This window comes from Geotrypetes seraphini, chromosome 19, assembly GCF_902459505.1.
Source record: "Geotrypetes seraphini chromosome 19, aGeoSer1.1, whole genome shotgun sequence".
NCBI lineage: Eukaryota > Metazoa > Chordata > Amphibia > Gymnophiona > Dermophiidae > Geotrypetes > Geotrypetes seraphini.
Window position 1 is genome coordinate 5,917,802 of NC_047102.1, and position 24,509 is coordinate 5,942,310.

The window sequence follows — 24,509 nt, forward strand, 5'->3', positions numbered from 1 at the left end:
ACTGTGGGTCATAATAGTCTACGGGAAATGTCTGGGTAACGCATGAAGAAATGGAAACGCTTACATCCTCACCACAAACGGTTAGTCTTGCTCTTGTGCTTGTCCTGCTGAATTATTTGGCTTCTAGCTTTTTAACAGCTTGTAATTCTGGTTTCTGGTCGTTGTAGTTTAGTCATTTCTAACTTGTATGAGGTGCTTAGAATCCACTTATTTTTGAAGTTGATAAGGTGCTTAGAGATTTGCATTGATGCTTGTTTGCTGCTCTGAAAAACAAAACCCACTTTCCTTGTTTCCATAAATTGAACGCCAAATTTTCATTTGTTTGGAAATGCGTTTCTGAGGGAGGAAATTGTCGCTTCAAATATTTGTTCCTTGCATGAAAATCATATTTTGTGTGTTTTTCTAATATTTCCATAAAGTTCACAGTCACAGTTCACGTCCCACTTGAAATCATTTTTCAGAACCAGTATGGATTCTGCTTAGCTTCAAAATGGCAGAGCTTTTTTGTTTGTCATATTTCCTGTGGACCCACAAGAAAGATGGCACCCTCTTGCCTTTTGATTTCATGCTCCCTGGTCAAGATTGGCAGAATGGATTAGGATTCGGTGGATGGAGGAGCAGACTAATGGAGCAATGAGCTGAGAACTAGGGAGGTAAAGGTTCAAATCCCACTCTGGTTCCTTGTGACCTTGGCCAACTCACTTAATCCTTCATTGCTTCATAAGTCCCCTTGGGGATAGGAAGATACTTCCTGAATGTACCTGAATATTCAACTCCATACTTTCTGCAGAGAGGGTATTGTCACGCTGTGATTTTGGATTTTACAGTGAGTGCTCTTTGCATGGCGTGTGCATGTTTTAATTTGAAATCTGCATCTACATGATCGTTGGTTTGGTGCTTATCTATTAAACTTAGCACTAATTGTATGTTCTTTTGCTTTTCTAACCCACCTAATATCAGGAAGATGAGGAGGGAAGCTGGGCCCAGGTGGGCGATTTTTATGTCCTCTGTTTTATGTCCATTGTATCAATAATAAACGGCATGATTTCATCTTAGCTTTCTTTGAACCAGAACAGTAAATGTTGAAACAATTCCTTTTTTAAATGTCCAACAGTCTGACAAAATAGACTTTTCAAATGCTCATGTTCAACAAGTATGTTAGGCTCAGGGCCAGTGTCCCCGAATGAGTTAGTTTTGGGTATACGATGGCAATAATCACTCCTGGGGGAATTCTGCACAGTTGTGAAATGCAGAATTTTGCACAAATATCAATTTCAGTAGCTTTCCTTGTCATCCCCCCTAGAAAGTGTGGTGGCAAGAGGTGAGGTGAACAGCTGCGCATCAGGCATAAGCCAGACCGTTCATTTGAACCTTGTGGGCTTCTGTACACACCACGAGATGAATGAAAATTGGGCCTAGGACAGCAAAGCAGGGGAATATGGCCTTATGTGCAGCTGCTCACCTTATTTTGCTGCTGGTGATATAGGTAGGAAGTGGTGAGAAGGCGGAAGCAGGAGCAAACAATGGATGGGGTCTTGTTGAGGACTAGAGGAAAAGAGAACTGGAGGAGGGAAGGCTTGACGGGTGGGGGAGAGAGCTGCAACTGGAGCGAAAAGGATGTCAGACCTTATGATGGAAGAGTTCTGCATGAAAATATCACAAATAAAGTGCAAGATTGTGCATAGAATTCCCTCAGGTATGCGGAGTCTGATCTCAGGGTCTCAGTTTTACAGCTCAGGCTCACTGTAGGACTTGCAGACTTTCCTTCTGGAGTTCGTAAGATGTGACGTTTTAGAACTAATCTAAGAAGGTGTTCTTGAAAATTTCTTTTAAGGGGGAAATTTCTCTGCATCTTTCTGTGACATTATCTTGCTTTCTGGCTGCATTTCTTGGCATTTAAGAATCTTCTCCTTCACCGTCCAACGCACAGAATAATTGCTTCATTCCTCTTAGTGTCTTTGCTGCTCATCCAGAAATGTTAAACATGGATATTTTCAGTTTGTTCATTTTTTTAATGGACTTTTAATGGACCCAGTTGTGTCTCATTTCCAATCAATATAGCACTCAAGAGCAGTGGCGTTGTGAAGGTGAGAGGCACCAACCCCATCTGCTCCGTCCCTGCCCCCTCCTGCCATGCGTGAGTGCCCTTTCCCTTCTCCTGTACCTCTTTAATGTTCCCGGTGCAAGTAGAAACCCCAGACCTGCTGCTCTAGCTAGCGTCGGCTTGTCCTCTGTCATCACTTCCTAAGTGTGGGTCCAGGAAGTGACAGTGGAGGAAGAGCCGATGCTGGTGCGAGCAGCAGTTTGAGGTTGCTGCTGGTGCTGCGAACGTTAAAGAGGTGCGTGGTTGTGGGGGGGGCGGAGAGGCAGACGGATGCTGGCGCCCCCACCAAGACAGCGCCTGAGGCAGTTTCCCCCCCCTTACTACGTCACTGCTCAAGAGTTTTTGTAATGGTTCTAGAAAGTCGCTGGATTGTCAGAAGTCTGATTTTAAAGCACAAGTTGATTTTAAAGCACAAGTTGAAATTGAATTGTATATTAGTAAATTTAACTGAAAAATGATATATCCTCCAGAGCCATAAGTTCAAAAGAAGGAGGAAATTATCCCCTGCCTTAGATTTTTAGAAGCAGAATGCAGGAAGCATCACTTATTTTTACGAAAGCTGCCTCATTCCAGCCTTTTCCATTCAATGACTTGCTGCCGGGCCGAATCCTGAGACGAGGCCTTTTAAGTGCTTCTCTGTGTGCTGGGAGGATAATGGCATGGCAACGTCTTCAAAGTAAGGCATGCTTGCTGCACTCTACCTCGTCTCCTCACACTGTGGGGTCTCTGGGCCCCCGTGAGAGACTGTAGAATTTCCTTTTACAAAACCTTAGGTATCCAGTTGCTGGGGCAACTTAGACAGTCCCCAGCACCCAAAGGTTTCCATTAAATTATGGAGCACTTTATATTAATATTCAGACACCAGCCCAAATAATCTTTCAGGTGACAACCATTAATCTTATTTTCGTTGATTGATATTTTATAGAACTCCTAATTGTTGGCATGATCTACCATAAATCTAATTTAGAAGTCTTGAAGCTTGGGGTGGGGGTGATACTGTGGAAATCATTAAGAGAATGTCTTCTGAAATGGGATTTAATCTTGATCTGTTTAATATTAGTGGGCAAAGAATGGTAATATCTTGATTGAAGGTGTATGATTTGATGTGTTTTAATTGGCTACTGTAGACTGCCTAGGGGGTTATTAAAGATAGATGATTTATCAGTCAAATAAAGAAAAAACATCAGTAACAAAATGAATTGCTGACTTTGCACGATTTTGTTCCTAGCTGGAACAGGAGGAACTTCGGGTTTTCCTGTGTGCATTATCAGGACTTTGGACATGAGCTCAGCCAGTTTGTTCACATTGCTCAGTTTCTGTGTTTAGTATGGAGGGGTGGTAGATTATGGTGCTGGTGCTTGTTTGTATGTTTTTTAATCAGTAGTTCCACCTCAGAGAAATACTGTTTGTTAACTTGATCTGGGTTGGCAGTTCTCTTTGAAACATGATGGCAGATAAAGGCCAAATGGCCCATCCGCAGCATCCACTATCTCCTCCTCTTCCTCTAGGCTAAGGCTCTTTACACCTGCATTGTGATGTCATAGAACTTTATGGTTATAGAAACATTGTAACATGATGGCAGATGAAGGCCAAATGCCCATCCAGTCTGCCCATCCACAGCAACCATTATCTCTTCCTCTCTCTAAGATCCCACGTGCCTATCCCATGCTTTCTTGAATTCAGACACAGTCTCTGTCTCCACCGCCTCTTCTGGTTAATAGATATGTTTGCTTGCTTTTTCAATCAATCATATTAAACTTTGCCTTAGAACTAGCTCCTCTAAAGAAAGGGAATGTATGTACTGAAAAGAAGAACCCACCAATGAATTCTTGGTAAATCATAAATCACCTTTGTGGGGCAAATATACTTGTTCAGGAAGGTTGAATTATGCTTTCATTGAATAATTGCATTTTGCTGTCTCCTATATACAGCCTTCTTCCCCATTTAATATAAAAATAATGCTAGTTTAATGTCTTTAAAACAAATCTAGACTCTAGCCTATGGTGATATGAACCACGAGTGGATCGGCAATGAGTGGCTACCCAGTCTGGGGCTGCCCCAGTACCGGAGTTACTTCATGGAGTGTCTTGTTGACGCCAGAATGTTGGATCACTTGACAAAAAAAGATCTTCGTGGGCAGCTTAAAATGGTTGACAGTTTTCACAGGTAACTGATATCAAATGATAAATAAAAAGCATTTTGAAGCCATTGTGGTTATTTCAGATTGTTCTAAACATGTACCTTCATTTTCAAACAGGAACAGTTTCCAGTGTGGCATTATGTGTCTGCGAAGGTTAAATTATGACCGGAAGGAACTTGAAAGAAGAAGAGAAGAAAGCCAGAATGAAACAAAAGGTCACCACTGTGTATTTTTTTTAAACATGTGTTTTTTACATCTACGTGATGTTGAAATTCTGTTTCTTACTGAGAAGAAAAGCTTCTCCTTTAAAATAGAGTGTTTTTATGTGAATGCCTCTTACTGATTAGCAGAAAAGATTGATATTTACTTTCTTCAAATCTAAATCAAAAAGGGCTATAGGATCAAATGTTTAATGGAAGTACTAAAGTACTCTTCAGATTTTATCCCTCCGTTAAACAAAATATATTATCTTCCACTGTCTACTAAAAATCGGGATACAGTGGTGGAAGATAAAAAGCAAATTCCACAACTGGATTTAAACAACATATCAGTAATTTGAGAGGAATCTATTTCAGATTCTTCACTTAGAATGACACTTCTGGCCTCTTATTTTTGGATTCCTTCATGAAACTGTATTTTCGTTTGTCAAAAGAATTGTTCTACGGAAAAAAGATCTGGGCATTCCTGGATGTAGCTAAGGTTACCCAGGAAAAAAGAAAACTTTTCTTGTTAATGAGGCAGGAAACTAATGCTTGGGGGTGTCTTTTTTTACTGACGTGCCTCTGTAAATGTATTGTCAAGTTAAGTATGTCTTTTTTTAGTCGGAGCAGCTAAGATCATTTCTGGAGCTAAAAAAAATTGCTGTTGTATAAAGGTGTTATAAAACGTCAAATATGTGCAGATTATGTTATAGCCTTTCATGGTTTTTTCCTGTTTGATTAACTACTTGCCTTAACTCCCCTCATCGCTCTTTCTGTGGTCTAAGGAAGTTTGTAAATATTTTACTGTGTATTTTGTTTTTTCCTTTTTTGGTGAAATGTGATGTTTAACATTTATACCTGCTATATTATCTGTAGCAAGAATATATTTTTCTTGTAAAGTTTGCAAAATTGAAATTTTTTTTAAAAAGGATATAGGATAGCAATCAATAGAAAACAAGGGTTCAAGCACCAAATTTGGAATTCCTTTTGTTAATTAACAACAAAAAAAGGATCAATGAGTTATACACATAATTGCCCCTGCAATTAAAAATCAAGGGATGTCCCAAAACACATTTATAAACCTGAGAATCATTCACACAGAGTCCTGAGGTTCACAGCACATACCGTATGTACTCGAATATAAGTTGAGCCCCCTTTTCCCCCCAGGCTCTGCACTCAGCCCCTCCCTGCCAAGCTCTGCACCCAGCCCCCTTCCCTCCAACCCCTATCAGGCACTGTACCCAGCTCCCTTCCTGCCAAGCACAGCACCCAGCACCCTTCCCTCCCTCCTTTGTCAGGTACTGCACCCAGCACCCTTTCTTCCCTCCCTCCCCCTCACCCCATCAGGCTCTGCACCCAGCACCCTTCCTTCTCTCCGGTCAGGTTCTGCACCCAACACCCTTCCTTCCCCTGTCAGGCTCTGCACCCTCCCTCCCAGGCTCTGCCCTCTGTTCCTCCCTCCCTGCCCTATCCTCATACCTCTGCTGATCCCTGGTGGAGGTGCAGCGGGAAGGAGCAAGTTTTCTGAACTCCTGCCCCGCTGTTAACCGGCTGCGCAGATCCAGTTTCTTCAGCTGAGCGGCACGAGTAGCAGCGCAATTTGGTGCTGCTGCTCGACGCTGAGTGGCTTTCTTACTGGTAAATAGGATTCTGAGCGGCCTTCTTTACCGAATTCTTTTCTATTGCCACTAATAAACACAAGAGACTCTCGCATTTCAACTTTTATCTTTCCGCCTTTAAAAAAATCACCAACGTTTACTGTCCTATCAGGCAGCTTTATAGGGTAAGGATTTAGATCAATTGATTGTGACTTCTAGTACTTAATTAGAATTTAGTGGGCATTTAAAACATATCTGTTTGCTAATTTTGTTCATTCAGTTGAACATTTTTTCTTTTGTAAACAGCATAGAGCTTCACGGTCCTGTGGTATATAAGCTGATTGTTATGTTATGTATTCTGTGTGCAGAATGGCTTTTCTAGCTTAAAAAAACCCCAAAACCTTGAGTTGACCATTAAAGTTGGCTGGCTCAGAATTGCACGAACATACTCCTTTTCAGATGAATAAAAATGTTTTTGTATGCAGCTGGCTCCTGTGTGTTTGGGCTGACACTTGGTAGCTGAAAAGTTCATTGTGATCTCAATCTTCATTTCATGATCTGTACAGATGTCCTTGTGTGGAGCAATGACCGAGTGATTCAGTGGATACTGTCAATTGGGCTGAAAGAATATGCCGATAACCTTGTTGAAAGTGGCGTTCACGGAGCACTTATTGCCTTAGATGAATCTTTTGACCACACCGCACTGGCTCTCTTGCTACAAATACCTACGCAGAACACACAGGTAGGGCCAAAGAGGCAAACAGTTATTGTGTATTCCAGCAAGTTTTGTTTTGTTTTGATTTATTTAACAACAAAGCATTGGAATAAAATACATGACATGATAATAAATATGAAAATAAAGTAAAGTTAGTGTATGTTTAAATCAATTTAGGATTCATTAATGAATGCACATCCTTAAAACTTTCACTCATTTTTTCTAAGCTTTTGAAACTGAGAGTATATGAGGATATATCAAAAAATAAAAGCAAAATACATTTAACAGCTTTGATAGAAGTAACTATGAGCAATTGAACAGATCACTTTTCCACATAGTCCCCATGCTTTTGCATTCCTGCTCCCAAAGCCAGGTGAGCACCCCTTCCCTTACTTCATTATCCTTTATCTTTTGCTCACCGGGTGACAATGATGCACCCCTGTCTCGTTGCTGGTGACAGATCTCTCCAAAATACTCTGATCTTCTTCAGGAACTGTTGCTTGTGCAGATCAGTAAGTTTTTGGGGACTTTCCTGTATCCCAAGTCAACCTGCGTTATGGCAAATGCAGATCCATAGCTGCTATCCAAATTTGCAGCCAGTTGAGATACCATTATCCGTCGTTCTTCTCTAATCAAGGCATGGGTGACCAGAACAACCTTTGTCAGTTACACCTTTTCTTCCTGCTTTAAACCTTTCTACCCACTCATAAAGCTTTCATAAGAACTGCCGCTGCTTGGTCAGACCAGTGGTCCATCATGCCCAGCAGTCCGCTCACACAGCGGCCCTTAGTTTCAAGTTTATTAAGTATTTGATTAATCGCTTACTCAAATATCTAAGCGATGAACCAATCTTTCAATTTACAGATAATACAGGAGTTATAAAAAACAGATGAACACTGAACAAACATTTTAAATTAATGTCTAACAAAATAAACAGGAAAGGAAAACAAGTTTTTTTCAATGCCAACGACTGATTTCGTGGCATCATTATACAACTTCTGTTTATGACTCTCACTTTATTCTGAGGCTTTTTTCTCCACTTGCTACCGTTGCAGATAGATTGTTATTCGCTCTCTGTGGTTTCAGTCCTTTCTGTTAGCAGTTTTAGATCATTTAACGAATGCCTTTAATTTTTGATTTACCCTCATATTTCACATCTCTAGGCCTACATAGCTTCCGAATCATGGGGAAGGGAGGCAGGGCTTGCAGTCCTTCTAGTGAAGAACGTAATGTCCTAACTGCCTTGTTCATCTCTTTATTGGGATTTATTAACCACCTTTTTCATGAAGAGATTCACCAAAAGCGGTTTACAATACACCAAATAGTATCAGGTACTTTTAAGTATTTTCCCCTATCTGTCCCAGCAGGCTGGAGCTATGGAGGGTTAAGTGACTTGCCCCACGTCACAGGGAGCAGGCTGAGATCAAACTCACAACCTCAGGGTGCTGAGGCAGCAGCTGTATCCACTAGGTCACTCCTCCTCCTCGTGGTTCACCACAGGGCGAGCTACGGAAGAAGGGAAAGAATTAATGGTGCTTTTCCTTAGCATAACTTTTACCAGAAAGCCACTTTGTATTTCCACACTCAAAATGCAGCTTGCTTTTGTTTTAGGTTGGTAATATTATTGCATCATGTCTTACAATTATTCAGTATTTATACCAATTGTAATTGGTGTTAACATTTCATATATTGTTACCTCATACCTTGCATGCAACTAATGTATCTTCTTTCACAATGTTAAGGGTTCCTCCTTTTTTATTCCAATTTAGGCCCGATCTGTATTAGAGAGAGAATTTAACAACATTCTTGCCATGGGAACAGGGAGACGATTTGATGAGGTGAGGTTTTTTTTTTTTTTGATGGCTGGTTTTCTACTCTTGAATATAAAGACCCAGAATACACTTTGCCTTTATTCTAACTCTGGGTGTTGCCCCCTGTCAAGTCCAGGCCTCTCTTAGTATTCTTTTAGAAGAAGGATTTCTGCAGGGAAATGCCTTTTGCAGCACGAGATGATTTGTACAGTAAAAAAAAAAAAAAGCAGGTAGGGAGACTGAAAAAGGAGATCAATTTCTAACAAATGAGCAAAGTAAATTTCTTTAAATTCAGTCATATCTTGCTAGGAAAAAAATCCTATTTTCTGCTCTGTGGTCAGTGTTTGAGTAATTGCAGCGGAACATTGATAAAATATTTTTCAGCACCAGTTTACAGTATATACACTACTGCCACCTAACTTGATCGTCTTAATTTAAAACTGATTAAAATCTCATTTGGGGCAAAAAATAAAGCTCTAAAGTGGGGGTCTCAGTTATACTCAGGTCCTCAAGTCTATGTGCTCCCCTGGACCCACCGCAGGCTTGCCTTAAGCCCTGGTGGTCCGGTGGTGAGCTGGGACAGGAGCGATCCCACATCCTGTCCCAGTCAACTGTTAATCACCCTGCTTCCCAGGCCCGTTGCAGGCCTCCCATGGGCTTGCCTTAAGCCCTGGTGGTCCAGCGGTGAGCCAGGACAGGAACGATCCTTCCTGCATCCCTCTCCCAGCCAATTGTTAACCACCCTGCTTCCCTCCTGCATCCCCATTCTGAACCCTGGTGGTCTATCAGTGAAGTGAGGCAGGAGAGATTTTTCTTTGCTCCTGCCCCGTGCGTAGCCACGATCATAAATGGCTGTGCAGGGCAGTCGCACAGCCATTTCTGATCATGGCTCCGTACGGGGCAGGAGTGAAGAAAAATGGCTGCTGCTCTGCTTCACTGCTAGATCACCAGAGTTCAAAAGGTATGTTGTAGAGGGGTTAAGGAGGTAGGAGGGAGGCAGTGGCTAACAGTTGGCCGGGACAGGATGCGGGAAGGATTGCTCCTGTCCCGGCTCACCGCTGGACCAACAGGGCTTAAGGGAGGCCTGCAGTGGGCATTGGAGGCTGAGTGTAGAGCTGGGCAGGAAGGGGAGAGGGAAGGAGGGCTGGGTGCAAGGCAGGGTAATTGAATATAAACCCCCTGGTTTATATTTGCGTGATCCTTCCCCCCTTTTTTTTTTGGAGGGGGGGCAGGTTACCTCGGTTTATATTTGAGTATATTCGGTAGGCGCCTACAGAAAAGGATGCCATAATCACCTCTACAAAGGCGCCTAAGGTCATAATAGCCATGGTTTATTCCGGAAATGACCTTTCACGCCTCTGTAGACGCAGTTCTCATCTAACATAGGCCTTCAAAACCCTGGCCTACATTACCGGTGCCTATGTTTGACAGATTGCACAATCCTGCAAATGGTGCTGTAGCAAGATTGATATGTGATCGGTATTTTTTTTGTAGAATCCAGCCATAAACACTTTGATCTCCTCCTAATGTGTGGTGCTCAGTTTTTTAAGCTGTTACATGGGTCACGGAACATGAAGGTCCAATACATCTCAGTGACATCACATATGGACTTGATTGTCTTGAGTTTTATTTGAATTCCTCCAGCTAAATCTGAATTGCTAGTATTTCTCCTTCCAGGTGACCCAATAAAGTTGTTCTCTGAAAGAGCAAAACCAAAGATGTTGTAAGACTGATCCTGCATAATTAGGGCATTTGAAGGGCAGTCCTATAAAGAGGCAGCTCTCTGGAGCCCATTCTGTAAAGGAAAATGGCGTTCTTTCTTTCCTTTATAGAACTCGACTACTTAAACCAGCCATAGAACTCTCACTTAGATTGCTAAAATGTATCTGTAAATTTTGCATGCTTATCTGTTTGCTCCGCCCATTTGCATGCCCATCGTTAAACTACATCTCCTCATATTTAGGTACTATGTTATAGAATAGTGTATAGCCAGAATACTGGTATTTATGTGCTGATATTTGAGTCCTATATGTGTGTTTTTGTCACCTAAATTTTAGTGCTGCTTTTATAGAATTTACAGCATGGGGGATAATTCTACAAAGAACCACCTAGTTTTAGACATTAGGGGGGGGGGGAGTATGTAATTGGCCTCAGTGGAAGAGTGTGCCATGATTTGCAATCGAGGGCATAGTACACAGCTATGTGTTTACACGATTAGTGTGTCCAATAATTTATATGTACTAACATTTAAGCACAAGCAAATGTGGGTGATCTCACCTCAATGTAAGTGCATTTTCACTTCTATGTTATTAAGGAAAGTATTTATTTATTTAAAACATTTCTAACTCACTTAAACCTGAACGGCTTACAAAATGCAAACCTAATCATCAAATAACAGATAAAACAAATTCCAATATACTCATAAAAATATGCTTTTCCTTATAAAATCGGTGCTGTGCCCTGCAAGTATGTCCACCATAAGCTGTTTCAAGTAGCAGTTTCCTTCTGCTTTTCTGGGTATCCAGGTCCATCAGACCTGACTTTTACTGGGCCACAGAACCAGGAGCCTTTATTCACATCTCCCTAGGGGTTCAACTACTATTTTCCCTTCTCCCTCTCAAAAGACTCAAGCCAGTTATCCCAGTAATAGTCTTTGATCAGAGACCACAAACCGCTCCAGCAACTTGCACTCTAAGCCTGGCCCATCAGTCCTCAAGGGCCTCAATGAATTTGCTTGAGATCTATTTGTGCACACTGCTTCCATTGTATGCAAGTAGATCTCGTTTCTATTCATTTGGGAAATCCTAATAATCCGTCCTGGTGAGGGCCAAGGTTGGACACCACTACTGTAGATGCTACTTCTGCAATATCCGCAGCTAGGTTGAATATCACACGGATCTTCTGTCTGACAGTGTGCAGCTCGTGCCACAGAGTCACTGAGTTTGCCGCTATTGTAGCCTTTTTTGAAAGTGCCCATGTGCTAAACGAAACTAAAACTCAATTTTATAGACTGGGTCTTCAACCAAATGCTGCTCGACTCAGTTTACAATAATGTAAATATAGTATATAAATATGGAAGAAGAATGTAAATTAGAATGGCTGAGTTTCCAAAGTGTTTAGTAAACAAAGTTTTCAGAGCTTTCTGAAATAAAACGAAGGGGCCTAGACTTCTAAGTGAAAGCGGTAACTCATTCCAAAGCTCAGTTTGAAAATAAAAAAAGTGGCTTTTTAACAGGTATTGATTTTACAATAACCATTAATTGAACAGGATGATGATAAAGGCTTCAGGCGAGCACCATCGTGGAGGAAGAAGTTTCGACCAAAGGACGTTAGAGGTTTAGCTGCTGGATCCGCAGAAACACTTCCTGCAAATTTCAGGGTGACCTCATCAATGTCTTCACCTTCTATGCAGCCAAAGAAGATGCAAATGGATGGTATGTAACCCCAGTTATTCCTTAAACCCAGCTGAGTTTTGTGCTCTGGGATTTGAGGAGGTGAGGAGTGGCCTACTGGTAGAGCTGCAGCCTCAGTACCCTGAGACTGTGGGATCGATCCCCATGCTGCTCATTATGACCACCATTTTGAATATGTAACCCTTTCCTAGCAATGGTATCTATTTCGGCTATATGCAAGAGCCCAAAATATTTTTGGAAGGCCGTTTGTTTAAGTTCCTGAAACCAGTCCACATAGCACTTTTAAGTTTCTTCCTGTGAGCATGCTTGTAGCTTCTCCACACATTGCTACAGGAACATTTCTGCTAGCTGTGCTTATCACCATTTTCATTATATGTAATTCATCTCTAAGATAACCAGATAGTTTTACATTGGTGAGGCGGGGGGGGGGGGGGGGGGCAAGATAAGATAAACCAGTTCTGCTTTTATCCTCATAGGTCCTGTTTTTTTGTTGATCTCCATGAAACAACTAGGACTATATCCCCTTGCATATAATGGAGTAAAACTAGGACTGGCTCATCTTGTCCCCCATCTTGACATGGAGTTGTGTGGTAACCCTTGTCCTACATTTGACATGGTGCTGTCATCACATTCATCTTGAAACTGATTATTCAAAAAAATGGTTACCATACTACCTACTCTCCAAGATAGTTCATCTTCTTGAGCTGTCATGTCATGCAAATCTTGGATGTTTCAAAATAAAACTGATAATTAATAAAGATCAGGAGATTAAAATAGTTAAAAAATCACATAAGCTATGCCTTTTACTCACCCACATTAGCACTGGCAAATATTAGGTGGCCTTTCAGTGTCTATATTTTTGAAGGCTGGGGGTTATGCCCTTCACCCAAATGTGTTGCAGAAGCACCGGTGAGTGAAGCAGCTTCCTCAAGGGCATATAGTAAGTGGTAGACATAAGAAAAGCCATACTGGGTCAGACCAATGGTCCATCTAGCCCATTCTGTTTCCAACAGTGGCTAATCCAAACACAGTACCTGGCAGAAGCCCAAATAGTAGCAACATTACATGCTATCAATCCAGGGCAAGCAGTAGCTTCCCCCATGTCTGTCTCAATAGCAGACTATGGACTTTTCTTCCAGGAACTTGTCCAAACCATTCTTTAACCTAGCTACTTTAACTGCTGTTACCACCTCCTCTAGCAACGAGTTCTAGAGCTTAACTATTTTTTGAGTAAAAAATTATTTCCTCCTATTTGTTTTAAACATATTCCTGTGTAATTTCATTGAGTGTACCCTGGTTTTTGTACTTTTGGGAAAGGGTGAAAAATTGATCCACTTCTACCTGTTCTATGCCACTTAGGATTTTGTAGATCTTAGTCATATCCCTCCTCAGCTATCTCCTTTCAAAGCTAAAGATCCCCAGCCTCTTTAGTCTTTCCTCATACGAGAGGAGTTCATCCCCTTTATCGTTTTAGTCGCTTTTCTTTGGAACCTTTTCTAATTCTACTATATCTTTGTTGAGATATGACGACCAAAACTTTACGCAGTGCTTAAGGTCAAGACGCACCAAGGAGAATAGAAGCAGAGTCTCCACAATTTTCAGCTACATCGCAGTCGTTATGCCACACTGCTATCTGTATTTCACGCAGGCTTTCAGTGGTCATATGATCTTTCTCCTTCCTGCCTTTCCATATTGTATTAAGAGTCTGTTCAAGCTTTTCAGGCAGTAGTTCTAAATGGCAGGGGGGGGAGAGGGTAATTTTTTAAAGCATTTCATCACACAGAACTTGTATTACATACAGAATAGGATATGCACATAAAATTACACATGCCAAAAGTTCATATTCTAAGGATGTAGTTTGAGCAGAGGTGGAGTGTGTGGTTGAGGTTGTGGGTTCAAACCCACACTGCTCTTTGTGACCTTGGGCAAGTCACTTAATCCCCAGGTACATTAGAAAGATTGTGAGCCCACCAGGACAAACAGGGAAAAATGCTTGAGTGCCTGAATAAATTCATGCAAACGTTTCTGAGCTCCCTGGGGAGAACAGTACAGAAAATTGAATGAATAAATAAATAAATATGCAGGTAAGCACAAAATACATGTACAAATTTATACTATCTTCAGAGCAGGTGTGAATGTGTGTTTGAATGTGCATAATGTTGGGGTTGGTTCTGGGTGTGTATTTTATAAAGGTCCACAGGAGTCTATACAGCCTCTACACATTTTTCCCCAGGCGTTCCCTCTTATAAATTACCCCATGGTGTGCATGCACACAAGTGTATTTTATTCTCTGCCGGTACTTTCTGTTGCTTTCATGATCATAAAGGGGAAGAAAACCTGAACTAACTTTACAATTAGTTTTTTGTCGCACTAACATCTAAACCTATGGAGTGTTTGGACTGCACTCACTTCTGTGACGTAACACTAACCGCATGCTGTGTTGTGCATGTTTTCCTCTTATGATTACCGAAACAGGCAGTATGACAGGAGCACCAAGACTGGACTCCGCTACAGTAAGGACTTACTCCTGTTAAAAGCCTCCACTTGGTGAGTAGAGTTCACCCTCATTTGAAAACAAAATTGCCAGTTAGGTCTAGATCTCCAATGCTGTATAACCAGATCAAGTTTTATGACTTATCCCAGTATATGTCAGTCTGCATTTGTTCCATACACGAATGGGAGATTTCACTTTTCCATACTTTCCTAATTAATTTAGAAACATCTAAATTGTCATCTTGTCCACACTGTGACATCCCAAACAATAGCTTTTTCATCAGAATACGTTGAGCTGGAGGTGTCCACATGCCATCATTTTGTGGAACAGAAGAATTTTTAGTACTATATTTAAAACAACCTAAAATCAGTTACTCATGCTTTATATTTTAGGGTTCTCAGTGTTTTAGCTGTCTTTATAGTCACATATTCAAATACGAGGGGCATTCAATAATTTACCTGAGTATGAAAGAAAGTAGCAAGAATGTTGAAACAAGTGTGTGCATGTTGTAATATGTCTCAAGGTTACTCCTGCACAGTTGCAGCTCAGTGCAAGTCTAACATTCTAAGAGACAGGATGTCAGGAGAGTCCTTGTGTGAATCAAGTAAGAAACTGCTAGATTTGGAGCACTGCTCCTTGATATAATTTCTCTCAAAAGGAAAAAAGCCAAAGGAGATCCATGAATGTATGACTGCAGTTTATGGTGAGTCTGCCCCATCATCCTACAAAGTAAAATTTTGGAGCAAGCAGTCTAAGTGGGGTAGGGAGACCGTTGAAGATGACCCTTACACTGAAAGGCTTATGGAAGCAATTTCCACAGAAATGTGCAAGAAGGTCAAGAATTTAATTTTGTCAGACAGATGAATTAAGCTTTCCTGAATAGCTGAAGAAATGGGTATCTTGTCAGGTACAATTGGAAAATAATTCATGAAAAGTTTGGCATGTCTAAGATGGGTTCTAAGAATGCTGATGCCATGTCAGAAGGCCACAAGGTTCTAGTGCTATCAGGAGAACTTGGAGATGCTCCATGAAGACCAAGTGACTGGAGATGAGACTTGGGTCTATCACAGAGATCCTGAGTCCAAGAAAGTTCAAGACAGAAAAATCTGCAGGCAAAGTCATGGCAGGCAAAATCTGCACTCAGTCATAGCAAATGTCTTCTGGGATAAGGACTTTTGCTTCTGGAGTTCATGCCACACAAGACAACCATAACTGGGGATAGTTACACCAACATGATCGTTTTGCAGAAGTCAATCAAGGAGAAGAGATGAAGAAAACCTACAGCAGGCTTGATGCTGCTTCACGACAATGCACCAGTGTACATCATGACAATCATAGGCTTCCATCCAAGATTGTGGGTTTCAGCAGCTGAAAATCTACCCTACAGTCCTGACCTGGCACCCCCAGATTATTTCATGTTTTGAGTTTTGAAGAAATTTCTCTGTGGACAGCAGATTTCAAGTGATGAAGGCGTCAAGGAAGCTGTGACGTTCTGGTTTGAAGGTCAGACAGAAGAATTATTTTCAAAGGGGTTAAAGTCATTGCAGGAAAAGTGGATAAAGTGTATGGAACAATACTGAAAAATAAAACATAATTTTTTTGAAAACTTTTCTTTCCTACTAAGGGAGATAAATTATTTAATGCCCCTTGTAAAGAAACATAGAAACATGATGGCAGATAAAGGCCAAATGGCCCATCCAGTTGGCCCATCTGCAGTAACGATTATCTCTTCCTCTAAAAGATCACACTACGCACATTTCAACTTACCACAGAGCACAAATCTGGTGTCTTCCATCATTATGGCATGATCTGCTCACCAAAGTTGATCTTTCATCAGCATTCCAGCCACACTAAAAAAAATTGGCACCTTTCAGGAACTTCTGTATTGGAGATTCTGGATTTGCCATGTTATGTTGCAGATGGATATTAGAAAACACTGGTAGAACTACTTGAGTTGCCTGTTATGTATTTATTTATTAAAAAAAAAAATTCTAACCCACTTAGACCTAAGTGGTTAACAAAAATACAAACATAATCATAATCTGACATACAGACATTAAAATAATAAAACATAATTTATCTGGTGTTCACCTCAGGCAATTGTACAATCCAAGCCAAACCTTTTTGAATCTCTGGATATCAGGGAGTATTCGTACTAAACCTGTCATCCCCATTCTCCACTCATAAACTACAGTTTCCATGTTCCTGGATATGTCGCCAACAAAGAGAAAGTACTTGCCTTATAAAAGGGAAGCAGACAAAACGAAAGAAAGGCAAGAGAGATGTCCTAATCAACCAGTTGTATAAGCTTGATTGTTAAAAAGTCTCAACAAGGATCCAAGTTTCGGCATAAATGATTCCTTCTTCAGGGGACACTGATGAGCGTTTGTAGATCAGTGGATAGATAGAAGTTTGACTAGGACTTTCGAACTTCTATCTATCCATTGATCTACAAACACTCGTCAGTGTCCCCTGATGAAGGCATCGTTGATAACAAAACTTGGATCCTTGTTGGGACTTTTTAACAATCAAGCTTATACACTGGCTGATTAGGACATCTCTCTTGCCTTTCTTTTGTCTGCATCTCTGGATATGTCTCAGCATTGGAACCGCCTGTTTAGGGGGACTTTTGCATATAAACTGCACACAGGCCTGATAACAAGTGAACTGCAGGGGCAAGGACACTGACAGCAGCTTGCAAGATTCATATCTGTAGCTTCCAAGATTTCATATATGAACAGCAGGGACGATCACGCCCCATATTCAAGGAGATCCTCAAGTACAACATGAAAATGGGCAAGGTAGATCTCAACAGCTGGGAAGACAAGGCCATGGACAAAGCCAGTTAGAAGTATTTCTGTCACTGGACCATCTGAAGCTTGGAAATTGAGTAAACACCAAGCACAACAGGAAAAGGATAAGTGAAGAAATGCGAACTCCTCAACTTGTAACAACTGCAAATTTCATCTGCATCACCTCTGGTCTCATTTAGAGGACACACATTACAGTAGTCTTATGTTTGGTTTTATATTACTTGTTTCCCGCCGGGTTGGGAACAATTAACACAGATAAATAAAACACTAAACAAAGCAATAGCTGTCAAGAAAATTTACATTTCACATACATAATAATCCCCAGACAATTACCTTACAACATACCCATGTGTTCCTCTCATCCAGAAAGTAACCAAACCCGCCTCAGTCAATATTTTAAAGGCCTGACCAAAGAGAGAATTTTTTTGACCCATCAATCTTAATGTCACAGGCAAGCTGTTTTAATCCGATGGGCCAGTAACTGCCTCACAGAAGGGAATATGAAATATTCCCCCTCCCCCCCCCAACTGAACATAAAGGATTTAAGAAGTTCCTGCAAACTCTTACAGCATTTTTGATGAGAGACTGCTTTCATATTAAAATAGCATTTCAGGTTAACAAATCAAACCAATGGCATGAAAGAGCTCTTCTCCCTTCCTACAGGGGTTTAACAGTGTAATTAATACAGAAGAGTTTGCTTTTCTACATTTACTGAAAAGTATTTTCCTCTTTGACTTTACTGCTAGCTAGCATTCCTGGTGCACTGTCTTCTTACCAGCCTTCCCCTGCCCTCCCTCAAGGTCTTCTTGGACGGAGGCTTTATGGTAACTGGGGGGAGGGCACAGCTCCCGGCAGAAACCCAGTTTTGGATGGAACAACATAGACGTATTTTCTGCTATAAACATTGTGTATTTGTTTGCATTTTATCCTTGGTGAGTATTTGAACTGACTACTTTTTTAATGGTGACATTTGCTTCAGATCACATCTTCTACAGCAGTGGTTCTCAACTCAATCTTTCGGACACACCCAGCCATTCTAGTTTTGAGGCTGTTCTGCATACAGGGGTAGATCTGGTACGGTCGCTCAGATCCTCCCTCATGCCTATTCACTGTGAAAACTCCACTGGGTGCATATATCCTGCGAATTGAGGCAAGAGGCACTTTTGTAGCTGTAGACCAGGGGTGGGCAACCTTACACACAGAGGGCCGTACGAGGGTCAGTACTGCAACATTATGTCATGCTGGAACCGGCTGTACAAAGAGCTTCATAGACCACCTATGATAAATAAAATACATTTTTAACTAATAAAAAGATGGGAGCAAACTGCTAAAGTGGCTATTCTGAAAATATTTGAAATCGCCAAAACTCAGGTTAATGGTGTCCTCTTTGTACACTTGCCTCATAAAATTCAGGTTGCCCACCCCTGTTGTAGCCGCTGCAGTGACCAAATCGGATGACGCTTGCAGTTGTAAAGCTTAGCTGATGCTGTGCGTCCTCTCGGTGAGCAGCTGATGATTAACGGGAACTGTCGTTTTTTTTTCAGTTTATCCGCACTACTTCTACAGATGATTATGCAGCATTTAGAGCTCAACACCGCATTTTTGAGACTGGTGCAATCTCTAACCTGTTAATATTTGTGAAATGGACACTGAGATATTTTATTACAGAGGTTTTAATTAGTGAATAAATTCACGAGTATCCTAGAGGAAATATTTTAGAATTAAATGTTTCTTATATTTATGTAAATCTATGTGATGCTTTGTTTATACATTTAGTTACTTTTTCATGTGTCTGTAGTCTTTAATAATCCTAAATCAATTCATTCTTAGTTCTTTTGTTGACCTTTCCATAAATGTACTGTAACTCTGTATAAATCCCTATGGACCATGTAGAGTTTTTGTAAATGTTGCAGTAATTGTAATTATCACTTTATGTGAAATATTCTTTTTAATAATGAACTAGAAGATTTAAAAAAAAAAAAAAGGTTTTATAACCTTTAGGAAAGTTATTGTGACACCAAGCAGTATATTATACTGTATATATATATTGTCATTTTGATTTCAAAATGTTGACACTTTTCCAGATTCCTGCTGCGCAGACCTATAGTTTTATGAAAAAGCAATGTTTGACACACTTTTTCATTTTACATCACCGTCAGTACCTATCCTTTGGCAAATGCTTAGTCATGGTGTACATGCTGACTTGGCATTCTTTATTTAAATGATGTTTTCCTGTAAGAGGAAAAATTAGATGAATTCTGATCATTTTTCCTTCTCCCCCTCCTCCTTCCTGCTGGCGTACTTGTACATCTTCTTTCCAGTGACTGAATATAAGCCATAAACTGAAAAATATTTAAATGCAACTGTGTAGAAAAATGTACCAAACTCACGGAAGGGGAGCAGAGGGAGTGCTTTCTCCTTTCTCTCTAATTGTCCTCACTGAAACTGCTTTAAAGGACAGAGGCAGCTTGGAAGGACCAAGTTGGGAAGTCTCTTCTGAAACACAAACATTTTACAGAAGAAAGACTCCCACAATTTCATATCCTACTGCTATTAAGAAAGGCCTTATTTTTCTCTGGTAATTTGTTTTGTTACTAGGTTGGTAAACTTGCTTAAAGGTTAAAATCTGAACATATTTTTAGATTGTGATGTAGTTAAGTGGCGTACTAAGTCACTAAGAGCTCCTTTTTCTAAGATATGCTATAAAGTGGCCTTAATGCAGGTCTATCCCACATGTTACGGTCATTTTTAGCGCAGCCAGAAAATGGACATACCCCAATATTGCTGTTAATAAAAATTAGCACATGAACACTTAATGACACCCGTTTTGTAGCAGTAAGAGTTCACATGCTAATCGGCACGCCGTAATGCCCACTTTACGCCTCTGTGAAAAAAATAAAATGTAATTTTGAGTGCATGGTTTGTGCATGCACATTGCAAAATTACCGCAGGCTGCAGTAAGCATGTGCTGGTACGTCCTGCACCTTAGCAAAAGGAGCTCTAAGAAATCTCTTAAGCTCATGATGAATTATTTATTATGTAACAATATATAAAATGGATCTTTACCATTCTGTTCTTTTAATTTCTATGTACAAATCAATCATTGTTACACTTATTTTTTCTATTAATCTTGTGTACTTTTCTGATAATGTAACAAAGTATGTACAGTCTACAAGTACTTTCAACTATTTTTATCACAGTATTATTTATTGCTTTCTTTTAATAAAGTACTGAAGCATTTTCCACTGCCAATAAAAGATGATATTAGAAAAACAGATCACCAGTTGTACTGATGCAAAATGGAGGAAGGGAAGAGAGTTGAAGTTGGCTGCTTAAGTACATTTTAATGGAAGTATCTCAACATGGGGCTAGAGTTAATAGGAATTTACAGCCCCCAAAATGTATCATTTACATGAATTATTGTTTTGTTCAAGGCTGTGGAGTTGGTAGACTCCTACTCCTCAGTTTCTGTGGTACCCACGACTCCGACTCAAGGTACCCAAAATTATCTCCGACTCCAACTCCACAGTTCTGGTTTTGTTCCTCCTAATGAAAAATTAAAACACTATAGTGGTAGCATGTCCTCTTATCTGGAAAGTGTGCGCTATTAGGCCCCATAGAAAAATAAAATATACTGTATATAGGTAATCCCAGGACAAGCAGGCAGCATATTCTCACATGTGGGTGACGTCATCCACGGAGCCCGGATGCGGACAGCTTCGCAAGCAGACTTGCTTGTAGAACTTTAGAAAGTTTGCGACTGCCGCACTGTGCATGCGCCAGTGCCTTCCCGCCCAGTGCAGGGCGCGCTTCTCCTCAGTTCAGATAGCAGAGAAGCCAACCAGGGGAGATGGGTGGATTGTGAGAACTTCTGCCTGCTGTCCATGGATAACACCTGTTACGGTAAGTAACTGTGCTGTTTTTCCCTCTCATTTTGTAGAGAAATGTTGCAAAATGACACAAAATGTGGTTTCAAATGAATGCATATCTCTAGTTACTCATGCACTCCTGCATCAGTGCAAGTATTTTCACTGCAGGTTCCATTTGATGCAACAGGACCTAGTTACTGGTAACATACATTAAAGGCATTAGCACGTGGTAATGTTGATGCATGTTTAGTAACTGTAGCTATATGATTTTTATCTCTTGATGTGAATGTGCTACCAGTGACGGAAACTTCTGCAGATTAGGGACTGGGGAGTCCATCCCAAATGATTTTTAAGCAAATCAAGGGGTATTGAGGCAGAAATAAAACTTTGAAAAAAAGATAGTTGAAAATCCAAGATGGCTGCCTCCAGTGATTTTGCACCCAAAATGGCAAAAATAAACAAAACTCGAAAATATAGGGGTCTGGGGACCTGAACCCTACCCTCAGAAACTGTGAAAAATGCCTTTAAACACTTTTACCAAGCCACCCCTGAAGTTCCCATAGGAAATAATAGAGAATTTATTCACAGTTCCAGCAGTGCCTGCCTGTCAGCACTTACACAGCAACTGAATGGAGGGAAAGATCTTCAGAATGCCAGTCAGCCGGACACAAACTATGAATCCCACCATGGATCCTTGCAAAACAGTCAGAGATGGGAAAGACAGCTTGCGCCTTGAAACTCAGGTGGGTTTCACTCCAGATGCATACAGCCTGCACTTAAAACCTGTGACAAGGTCAGCGGGCAAGCAAACTCCCAGGGGAATGGACCCTAAGTCTCGGAAGGGTGGCACATAGCAGGCTGGCTCCACAAATCCACCAGTTTGTAAAGCAGCAATCCAGAACCGCGGGACTGTGTCCTTTCCTCTGACACCGGAAAGGAGTCTCAAGGCACTGAAGCACTGAAAAAGCAAACTTTAAGTGAAAAAATAAGAAAAAGAAGCAGAGCAACTGCAAAAGACTTCTGCATGGATTGCGTGCAGAAATTGAAACTGGATATGTTTCTAGCTCTCAGTCTAAGGGGGTGGGGCTTGTGCTCAGAAAAGTGTTGGATTTCTGCAACTCACGGATTGCGAGTTGGGATTGAATACCTAGCACATGGATTCCAGAAGGGCTGTAACAGAAATATAGATTTTTTTCTGCTCATTGGCATCACTGTTTTGTAGTTGGGCTTTCCTTTGACTCAGATGCAGCCTGGGCTCCAGTGGGGAGCTGCAGAGCCATGCATCTGAGGCAGAGTCAAAGCGGGAGGGTTTGTGGACACAGCAGTGCTCAATATGTCAGAGCACTGGGAAAGAGGCCAACCCCCCCAGGAATAACATTTCAAAGCTTATTAGACAAACAATGGATTAACATTGAAGGACATACAATCGTGTGAAAAAATTAGGACACCCCCATGAAATATTCAGCTTTTTTCTTAAGAAATGTTCACATATAGATGTCAAATCTTTTTTTTATTTATCTCTGGGGAAAAAAAAGTGATGTAATTGCAGGTAAACAACAAAACTTTTCTTTGATTTACTCATGAAACAAAAGATAGCCACAACAATGTATATTCTAAGGAATAAAGTAGGGCACCCCCACATATCCTCCCCCTTACACCTGTGTGTGATTTCAGCCACTTTATCACATCGGATGCACATGATTAGAACATCGTTACTCAGCATTTTGAAGGAGATTTGCCCTAATTAAACCTCAGACATTTAGTTTGGTGTGCTCATGACTGCTGTGGTGAGAGTGAACACTGTGGTGAGATCAAAAGTGCTGTCTGAGGCCTTCATAAAGTCTGGTAAGGGATTTTAAAAGATCTTGAAAGAATTTGACATTAACCATTCTACGGTCTGGAAAATAGTGTTCAAGTGGAAGACTTTCCAAACAACTGTCAACATGCCCAGGTCTGGCTGTCCAAGCAAGTTGACCCCCAGAGCAGACCGTAATATGCTAAAAGAAGTCTCCAAAAACCCTAAAATGTCATCACGGGACCTACAGCAGGCTCTTGCTACTGTTGATGTGAAAGGGCATGCTTCTGCAATTAGAAAGAGACTGCACAAATTTAACTTGCATGGGAGGTGTGCAAGGAGGAAACCTTTATTCTCTAAGAGAAACATCAAGGCCAGACTGAAGTTTGCCAGAGAGAATGTAGACAAACACTAGGACTTCTGGAATAGTGTTCTATGGACAGGTGTGTCTAAAATTGAATTATTCGGACGCTAGAAAAGAGGACATTTTTGCCATACACCAAATACAGCATTCCAGGAAAAGAACCTCATACCAACTGTGAAGCATGGAGGTGGAAGTGACATGGTTTGGGGATGTTTTGCTGCAGCAGGACCTGGGCAGCTCACCCATCATAGAATCCACCATGAATTCTACCGTGTATCAGAGAGGGTACTTGAGGAACATGTGAGACCATCTGTAAGAAAATTAAAGCTGAAGTGGAACTGGACCCTGCAACACGACAATGACCCAAAACATACCAGTAAATCCACCAAGGACTGGCTGAAAACTAAGAAATGGGGAGTCCTGGAGTGGCCGAGTCAAAGCCCTGATCTTAATCCCATTGAGATGCTGTGTGGGGTGATTTGAAACGGGCTGTACATGCAAGAAACCCCTCAAACTTCTCACAGCTGAAAGAATTCTTCATTGAGGAGTGGGCCAAAATTTCCTCAGACTGATGTCAGAGACTGGTAGATAGCTACAAGAAGCATCTCACTGCAGTTATTTCAGCCAAAGGGGGTAGCACTAGATATTAGGGTGTCCTAATTTATTCCTCAGAATACACATTTTTGCGTATTCTTGTTTCATGAGTAAATCAAGGAAAATTTGTGTTGTTTACCTGCAATTATATCACTTTCTTTTACAGAGATAAAAAAATATTTGACATCAATATGTGAACATTTCTTAAGAAAGAACTGAATATTTCATGGGGTATCCTAATTTTTTTCATATGACACTATTTCCTAAATTACATTGTTTTGATTTCTTTCCGGAAGGTCCTATAATCTGATATGGCATTCTGACATCTTTTATCTAGTTTTGCTGCTTGGAATGACAATAGGCTTTCTGATGTTTTTAACCTTTTTGCGGGGTAAGTAAAGGGATTATGTTTCCTTGAGGCCTTTTTGCTTCTTTCAGTGCAAGTCTATTTTTTAGGTAAATTGGGGCATAGCCCTGTAGTGCTTTAAGTATGCAATAAAATTTGAATAAGATTTGGCCTTTCACTGGGAGCTGGTGTTATGTGGACAATCTTAGTGCTGTGTTTTGTATAGTTTGCAACTGCTTTATCTTTAATGCTG

At 40.8% G+C, this 24,509-nt stretch overlaps 1 protein-coding gene across 15 annotated transcripts in view; it reads left to right on the top strand.

Annotated features, from left to right (window-relative positions):
- The window catches only part of PPFIA1 (PTPRF interacting protein alpha 1), a 97,899-nt gene extending 77,334 nt beyond the window's left edge, over nucleotides 1-20,565 (top strand). For 9 of the 15 annotated variants that reach the window (XM_033928204.1, XM_033928198.1, XM_033928205.1 and 6 more), the window contains 8 exons: nucleotides 18-80; nucleotides 4,095-4,270; nucleotides 4,362-4,459; nucleotides 6,609-6,784; nucleotides 8,527-8,595; nucleotides 11,837-12,002; nucleotides 14,457-14,528; nucleotides 18,833-20,565. In XM_033928204.1, the coding sequence (XP_033784095.1) occupies nucleotides 18-80; nucleotides 4,095-4,270; nucleotides 4,362-4,459; nucleotides 6,609-6,784; nucleotides 8,527-8,595; nucleotides 11,837-12,002; nucleotides 14,457-14,515 (807 nt within the window). In that variant the 3' untranslated portion in view covers nucleotides 14,516-14,528; nucleotides 18,833-20,565. Of the gene's footprint in view, nucleotides 1-17; nucleotides 81-4,094; nucleotides 4,271-4,361; nucleotides 4,460-6,608; nucleotides 6,785-8,526; nucleotides 8,596-11,836; nucleotides 12,003-14,456; nucleotides 14,529-18,034; nucleotides 18,221-18,832 lie in introns of all 15 variants that reach the window. The other 6 variants (XM_033928207.1, XM_033928202.1, XM_033928203.1 and 3 more) reach the window with 4 other exon arrangements.
- The last annotated feature ends 3,944 nt before the right edge of the window (nucleotides 20,566-24,509 follow it).